The sequence below is a fragment of the Ipomoea triloba genome, chromosome 9 (assembly GCF_003576645.1).
Source record: "Ipomoea triloba cultivar NCNSP0323 chromosome 9, ASM357664v1".
NCBI lineage: Eukaryota > Viridiplantae > Streptophyta > Magnoliopsida > Solanales > Convolvulaceae > Ipomoea > Ipomoea triloba.
This window is the reverse complement of record NC_044924.1, coordinates 19030010-19038845: the sequence shown is the minus strand read 5'-3', so window position 1 is coordinate 19038845 and position 8836 is coordinate 19030010. Positions and strand designations below refer to the sequence as shown.

General features: G+C 40.1%; 1 protein-coding gene across 1 annotated transcript; it reads left to right on the top strand.

Moving 5' to 3' along the window:
* Positions 1-2713: 2713 nt before the first annotated feature.
* Positions 2714-4621, top strand: LOC116029670. Its single transcript, XM_031271718.1, has 2 exons — positions 2714-3604; positions 3686-4621. Exons 1-2 carry the CDS (start codon positions 2714-2716, stop codon positions 4619-4621), a joined length of 1827 nt encoding a protein of 608 aa, XP_031127578.1.
* The last annotated feature ends 4215 nt before the right edge of the window (positions 4622-8836 follow it).

The following is an 8836-nucleotide window of genomic DNA, read 5'->3' as shown; positions in this document are numbered from 1 at the left end:
TGGGTACTTAACATTACTCCCCCTCCATGGTGTTTCTAACTTGATGCACCATCAGCATGCATCTCCCACCACCCCTCGGACTCGGGAATGGTCGTAGAGTCGTCCTTTAAGTTTTGTGTCGTGCATTCCACTATGAAGTCTGCCAATATTTGGGCTTTGATGGCGGGTCGTGGTTGGTACTCAAATCCATATTGGGTAAGCTCGACTGCCCACTTGACCAATCGACCGAAGGAGGTTGGATTCCTCAAGACTCCAGCCATAGACCACCTTTTCAAGTAGCGAGTAGCGAACCTCGGCAGCTTTCAGGGCCCTACTCACATAGTATATGGGTTGTTGAACATTCTCTTCCTCTCGAACTAGCACCAAGCTAACAACCTACTGAGAGGAGACCAAGTAAAGAAACAATGTCTCACCCTCCACCGGTTTGGACAGTAGCGGAGAGGAAAGCATGTCTCGAGACCTTCGAAGGCAGTCTGACACTCCTCCAATGATATGACCTCATTTGTGCATATTTTTCTAAGTGTTTTAGATCAACTTTTGAGCTTAAATGTACTATATTGCTATCTCCAATTCATGTTTCTTTGCTTTCTAGTGTAGACATGATTTATTATTTGAATTTGGTGCTTTTAAGGCGTTTGTTATTATTTTGAAGCCATTTTAGATCAAACGCAAAGCAAAGGGATGTTTGAAGGCATGATTTGGAGTAAAAATGAATGAAGAATGCTGATTTTAGAGCTGGACGCGTCTGGAATCCCGCCCGTCGTGACAAAATACTTCAATGCGTGATGAATTGAGCCAAAAGCCAGGCTCGACGCGTCGAGCCTCAGACTCGACACGTCGAGTCCATGCCTAGGAATTTTTGGAAATTATTCGAAGACTCGACGCATCGAGAATCATGTGACAGTCCAGAACTCTGCTGCGCGGAATTGCCTATTTTGCCCCTATTTTTGCTCCCACTATATAAGGCTCATTTTTCCAAAACCCTAGACCTAAGCTACTTTTTTGGAGACAAATAGGAGTGAGTGAAAGGTGTTGTCTCTTCAATAGAGTGAAGGAGGGATCCACCACTTTTGGAGAAGAAGATTGTCATCTCAAGGAGTTATCAAGGCTTTGGGAGGAAGAAGGAAAGCTTGGAAAGCTATATTCGGGAGAATTTCCTTTCCTTTCATTTCCTTTACTTTCTTAGTCTTTGTAAACTCTTTATTACTTGAGCTTTAAATTCTATCCTAGCCATGATTGGCTAAAGTAATTTTGGGATTTTTGGGTGATAGGTGTTTATGAATCCTATTTGCCTTGTTCTTCATGTTTAATGATATGTTTATATTTGGGTTTTATAACTTATGATGCAATTGTGATTTCTAATGTGATGCTTGTGATTAAAGGCCTAAATTACTTGTATCTTGTTATAGTTGTGTCTTAATGGGAGTTAGGGCATATATTAGAGCACTCACTTTTGCACTTGACTTTTGCACCTTGGGAGAGGGCAAATTTGTTAAGGGATTTCATTTAGATTGCTTGTTCTTGATTAGTTCTTTATTGTGGGTTTGAATTATGGGAGTAATTCCTTCCCCTTTTTGAATGCAATCAATCACATTTGTTAAAACCCAAATTACATATCTGACCTTAGTTTGGCATTAGGAAATTAAACACTTAAACCCGGAAATCCCACTCTCTCTATATTGTTTTCATCAACTAGCTTTCATTATTCTATTTTATTACAATATTTGCAACCGTTCAAACACCATTTTCGTTCGGATTAGCTTCATAAGAGTATGTTAGTAACTAGTGTTCGATACGCCCCGCTTCCCTGTGGATCGATACCCCGGAATACTCCGGGTATTTGAATTGTTATAAAAATATGCTACAATCAAATTGGCGCCGTTGCCGGGGAAGTGGAGTTTAAGTATTGACATTAGCGAAAGTTTTATTCTAGGAGTCTAATCCATTATTGTTCTATAATTTTACTTACCCATAACAAATTTGCTTTGTTTAGTTGTGATCTTGTGATTTAGGTACTTGTTGCATGCAAACACGGTCATTGGGGAAAGAAGGATTATTACCTTTGGACCTTGAAATTGAAAAGAGAGCAAAGTACCTTAGAAAGCAACGAAAGATGGCACAAGCTCAAGGAAATATCAATGTAAATCTTAATGGAGATGGAAATGGCAATGGAAATGGAAATGGAAACAGTGATGGGAATGGAGTTAATCAACCCCCACTGGTTAGGAAAGCTATGTCCGATTATATTGCACCAGACTTGGAAGAACGTGATAGTATCAACATTCCGGGCGTAGAGGCCAACAATTTTGAAATTAAACCGGCGATAATTCAAATGGTTGCATCGGATCAATTTGGAGGATCACCCAGGGAAGATCCAAATGCTCATATTACTAAATTCCTCCGGATTTGTAGCACTTTTAAGATGAACGGAGTTCCTACTGAAGCGATCAAACTCCGACTTTTTCCATTTTCAGTGAGGGACAAAGCTCACGGGTGGCTCATTTCCTTTCCGGCTAATTATTTTGACAGTTGGGACCAACTTCACCGGGAATTCTTGAAGAAGTTCTACCCAATCTCAAAGACTCAAAGGATGAGAAGAGCAATCCAAAACTTCAAGCAATTGCCGAATGAGTCCTTAGTCGAGTCTTGGGAAAGATTTAAAGATTTAAGAAGATAATGTCCACATCATGGTATACAAAGTTGGGATCTAATGATGGCTTTCTATGAGGGATTATTTGACACTTCAAGAACTTTGGTAGCTGCATCTTCGGGAGGTTCATTCACGGTTTTGGAACCTATTCAAGCCGAGGAATTGTTAGAAAAAATTGCAATGAACGGTTCTACTTGGTACTCCGATAGATCTTCACAAAGATTGGGAGGAGGTATTCATGAAGTGGAGCAAATATCCGCTTTATCGGCTAAAGTGGATAATGTTGCAACAATGGTGCAGAAGCTAGCTCAAATCACTCTTCAAAATCGAAATGTGAGCTATGTTTCTACTCCTTCTACTCCCACAAGACAAGTGTTGATTTGTGATCTTTGTGGTGGAGGGCACAACTCGGGAGAATGCTTTAATGATGACACGAGCTCTCAATCTTCCATGGAACACATTAATTTGGTGGGATACAATAGGCCACAGCAATCTTTTCAACCTCAAGGAGCCTATAATCCTAATACCTCAAGGAACCATCCCGGTTTCTCATGGAGTAACCCAAATGGGGCGGCAAATCCCCAAAATTATGGCAATAGAAACCCACCTCCGGGATTCCAAGGTCAACAAAATTTTAGAGGGGGTCTTACACAACAATTTAGGCCAACTCAAGGATTTCAACCCCAAGCTCTGACTATTCAACTAAGTCCACCACTACCTACTTTGGAAGCTCCACCTCCACCGAATTGGGAAGCTATGATGGAAATGATGGTGAAATCTCAATTGCAAAGTGATGGAAGATTTAGACAAGTGACGGAGAGGCTAGACCAATTGAGTGCTCATAACAAGATGCTAGAGAACCAAATAGCAAATCAAGCCTCAACTTCTAGCACCAAAGTCACCGGGAAGTTGCCCGCTTGTCCCGAGAATCCAAGGGAGCATGTCAATGCCATTGTAACAAGAAGTGGCAAGAAACTTTAAGAACCACCGCTTCCGGTTGACAAACCAAGGCCAAGTAAAATCATTGATGTTGAGATTGAAGAGAGACTTGAGGAAGAAGAGGCTAACCATCCTGTTTTGAATGCGAGCCTTCAAAGTCATGAAAAAGATGAAAAAGAGAAGCCCGAGAGAAAGTATGTGCCACCACTTCCATTCCCTCAAAAATTTCAAAGGCAAACCAAAGACAGTAGATGGGCCAAATTCTTGGATATTGTGGAAAATTTGAAAGTCTCTATCCCATTGCTTGATTTGCTCACCCAAACACCTTCTTATGGGAAGTTTTTAAGAGAGATTCTATCTAAAAAGAGAAAGTTTGGTGATCAAGAAATGATTGCGATGACACAAGAGTACCGAGCCTTAACACGTGAAGATGGAAAGTTTCCTACAAAGCTTAGAGATCCGGGAAGATTCACAATTGCATGTGTTATTGGTGGTTCCACCATCAATAGATCACTTTGTGATTTAGGAGCAAGTGTTAATATAATGCCTTTATCTCTTTGCAAGAAGCTCAATTTGGGAGAGCCACAACCGGTCGAATTCACACTTCAATTTGCCGACCGGTCAACCAAAAATCCTATTGGAATTCTTGAGGATGTTCCCATTTGTGTTGACAAGTATTTTGTGCCTTGTGACTTCGTGGTAATGGATATTCGAGAAGATCCCTATACTCCAATCATATTGGGGAGACCTTTCTTGGCCACAACGGGAGCAATAATTGATGCACGGAAAGGATCAATGATCTTTGATTTTGGAGAAGAGAAAGTGGCATTCAATGTTCTTGAAGATCCTAATTCTCGTGTTGTTGAAAAGTGTTATAGGGCCGATGTGATGGGTAGCAAGACTCGTGATGGAGATGCTAATTTTACACATATGGAGAAAGTCGAAAAAGGATGTCTTTTGGGACACAAAGCTTGTGTTGGGAACTTCAATGAGGCTAGTTACGGTGGTAGCCTCACGGATCAACCGGGATGAATTGTGAAAAAGGGGTCAAGCTCATGACCTTAAATGAGCGCTTCTTGGGAGGCAACCCAAGCCTTTTAATTTCTTGCATTTTAATTTTTGTTAGTTTATTTCGCATGATAGAAATTGAATATGAATTAGGGTGTTACTTGCTTTAATTTGAAATTACGTGATGCTAAACAATTTTTTTGGAAAATTTTTGAGCCTAGGTTTTTGTGTTAACATGATTTTGGAGTGGAATTTTTGCTTATTGAGTGTTGTTTTCGTGTTGGGAGTTAGTTTCATGTTTTACAGTTGAAAACATTGTGAAAATGCATTCTGATCTGTTTCGACGCGTCGAGAGTTAGCCTCAACGCGTCGAATTTTTGCCGTAACATTTTTTTGAAATTTCAGATGGTCTCGACGCGTCGAGAACCATTCTCGACGCGTCGAACTCATGCCGAATGTTTTTTTAGAAAAAACTATAGGGCTCGACGCGTCGAGCCCCCCTTGGTCAGACCTTGACTGATACTTTAAACACCATTTTTCCCAATATTCTTCATTTAGTTTTCTTCGAACAGCAGCACCCAACACGCCATTCTTATCATTCTCTTCGATTTTGGCTTTCAAAACACACTACTATTCACTCCAAACTCATCCTAAGGCATCAAGGTAACATCCTGATCCATTTTCTCCATCAATTTCTTTTATTTTTGTTCTTTATTTCATAGTTTTTGGGCATGAAACCTAACCTACGAATTTTGCCTAATTTTCGATTTTTTTTGGATTAAAATGCTATGGGTTAGTGTTTCTTTGTTTAATTTTACTATAAGTGTTGTTTTTACATGTTAATATTACATTACACTTGAATTTTGAATGATGAACATTGATTTATTCTCTTTATTTGCCCATGAATTCACATGCTTAATGCCCATAGTTTTCTTTCATTATTAGTGTAGGTATATTTTGTATTTGTGCTTGATGAATTGTCTTGTTGGTGGTATCCTTTGTTGAACAAAAATGGGATGGATTGACATACTTAATTGATTCAAATTCTCATGCTTTAAATTGTGCATATAAAGTGTTTGATAAAATGCCAAAGTGAGAATTTTTGAAGTCTTGGTATTATTTATTTGCATTTTGCTTTTCAATTCAAAATTCTTTGAATTTTTGCAAGTAATGTGTTTTGGTTTTGGTGTGTAGTTGCTCAAAATGGCCCCAAAAACTAGAAATCCCAAGAGGAATAGGGGTGAATCATCCCAACAACCTCAAGAACAACCCCAAAGGGAGCAAGCTGAAATTTTTAATACCCCAGGAGCTTTGGAAAGATTCCAAACTTGGATCTCTACAAGAGATTTCAAGAAAGAAAGGGGATTAGAATATGTTGTCCCCGAAAGGTGGAATTGGGGTCCTTTATTATTGGCTCAACCGGGTGAGGCCTTTGCTGCGGTGGTCCGTGAATTCTATGCTAATGCCAAAGATGGGCCACACAATAATGTATGCATAGTAAGAGGTGTGGAAGTGAATTTCTCTCCACGGGCAATCAACGCATACTACGGTACGAGAAATTACAATGGAGAGGATTATTATCACAATGAGTTGATGCCTGGCAGGATTACAGTTGGAGCATTAAATGAAATTGCCAGATCCTTCCACCGTGATGCCGAATGGAACGTCCAAAGTGGGACGATAGCTCACGTGAACTATGTGTACTTCACCCCGCAAGACCGTGGCATCCTAGACTTCGTCAAGGCAAAGCTCATCCCCCATTCACATAGGGGAAACGTTCGCAGAGACTAGGTCCTTTTGGCCTATTGTATTAAGGAGCGTCAAACCATTGACGTAGGGACTCTTATTAATCACATCATACGTGAGACTGCATCCTCGGATAAAAAATCACGTTGCCCTTTAGGCCACCCGTTCCTTATTACAGAGCTTTGCCATCTTGCGGGAGTGCCAATAGATCCTCACCAGGAAATCAAGGTCCATCCTCAGTGTTTTCTCTCTCAGCAGTATATTCAAAGCCGATATGGGCATGGACAAATGCCCGTCAATGACCCTGATGATGAGGAAAATGAGGAACAAGCTAATGATGAAGCAATGGAGGACCCTGCAAATATTCCTCTACCTGCCGCACCTGCACCGGATCAATTCCCTCCTCAGTACAACATGGACCAATTCTTTGCCAAACAGGAGGAGTTTATGAGGCGGCAGGAGGACTTATGACGATGCACGAGGGTTATATGAGGAGGAGCGATGACATCAATTGGTTTGTTGGTACGTCTGCGCATCAACATAATCTAGCAGCTCAAGGCTTGACCCCTCAGTTCCCACCACCACCACCATGGCTTCAGGATCCCCAGTACATCCCAGAGTTCTACAGATCTTATTTCCCACCACCACCACCCGAAGGTGATCATCAGTAGCAGGTCAAGGGATGCCCTTCAATCCCTTTCCCCCGATTTATTTTGTTTCATTGGGACAATGTAACTCTTTATGTGTGGGGGGAAGAGGTTGAATTGATTTTCCCTTTTTATATTTTCAGCTTTGTTTTTAATATTTAGTTTTATTTTGTTTTTAAAACTTCTCCTGATTTGAATTTGAACTCTTACTCCTATTTGTCTTGCTTTTCGGGTTTCTTTGAAATGAAAAATTGTGCTTCTATGTTGAAAAATATGCTCATGAGCTTGTTGGTTTCCCCACTTGAACTTTTGTAAATATGTCATGTTTTTGCTTGGATGATTCATGATCTTCTTGTTGATAAATTACTTGTCATGGCATCTAGTTGCAATTATTCTCTCTTGTCGATTTGTGGTTTGTTTGGTTGAACTTGTTGCTTTCCAATGTGTCATTGATGAAATCAAAGTGAAGCACATGATTGAACTATTTTCTTGCCAATATCCTTGTTAATCGTTTAATAATTGAAATAATTCCTAATCTAGTGGTTCGTGCTTCGCTAGTGAAAGTTTATGTGAAATTCCGGTATTGCCTCATTAATTGGCTTTATGGAACTTGCCTCAATACTCCTCTAAAATGTAGTCTAATTGTTTGCATGCTTAGAAATGATTTAGGCCATTTTTGTTCACCCTTAGCCTTTAGACCTACCCTTATCACATGTTTTTATCCCTTGTGTCCCATTTGACCCTTTTTCTTTGTTTAATAAGTGCTAAGCACTTAACCCCTCTTCGTGAATTTTTCTTGTTTAACCATCATCATCAAACCCTTAGCCCTTAGCCAAATATATTCCCTTCCACCCTTGAGAGAATTTAGCATTTATCTTTGTTATTCTTGTAGATGAGATTTTTATGGAGCTTATAGTTAGAAAGCAACATTTTACATTGAAATGTCTAAGTGTGGGGGTCTTGATCTATAGTTGTGTCTTAATGGGAGTTAGGGCATATATTAGAGCACTCACTTTTGCACTTGACTTTTGCACCTTGGGAGAGGGCAAATTTGTTAAGGGATTTCGTTTAGATTGCTTGTTCTTGATTAGTTCTTTATTGTGGGTTTGAATTATGGGAGTAATTCCTTCCCCTTTGTGAATGCAATCAATCACATTTGTTAGAACCCAAATTACATATCTGACCTTAGTTTGGCATTAGGAAATTAAACACTTAAACCCGGAAATCCCACTCTCTCTATATTGTTTTCATCAACTAGCTTTCATTATTCTATTTTATTACAATATTTGCAACCGTTCAAACACCATTTTCGTTCGGATTAGCTTCATAAGAGTATGTTAGTAACTAGTGTTCGATACGCCCCGCTTCCCTGTAGATCAATACCCCGGAATACTCCGGGTATTTGAATTGTTATAAAAATATGCAACAATCATCCGACCAAACGAATCCTTCCCTAGTCTTCAGAGCATCGAAGAAGGGTAAGGATCGGTCGGCCGATTTAGAAAGAAATCGGCTTAATGCTGCCAACCGACCTGTAAGACGTTATAACTCCTTGATGGTCTTAGGTGGCTGCATATCCAGTACAACCCTAACCTTTTCTGGGTTTGGCTCAATTCCCCGCCGAGTCACCATATACCCTAGGAACTTCCCGCCTTGCACAGCAAAAGCACACTTCTTCGCGTTCAATCTCAGATTGTGCTTCTCTATCACTCGGAAGTTAGCAACAAGGTCACTCGCATAACTTTCTTCTTCGAGGCTTTTCACCAACATGTCATCCACATAAGCAACCATGGACTTACCCAACAAGTCTTTGAATAATTGAGACACCATCCTGGTATAGGTCGCA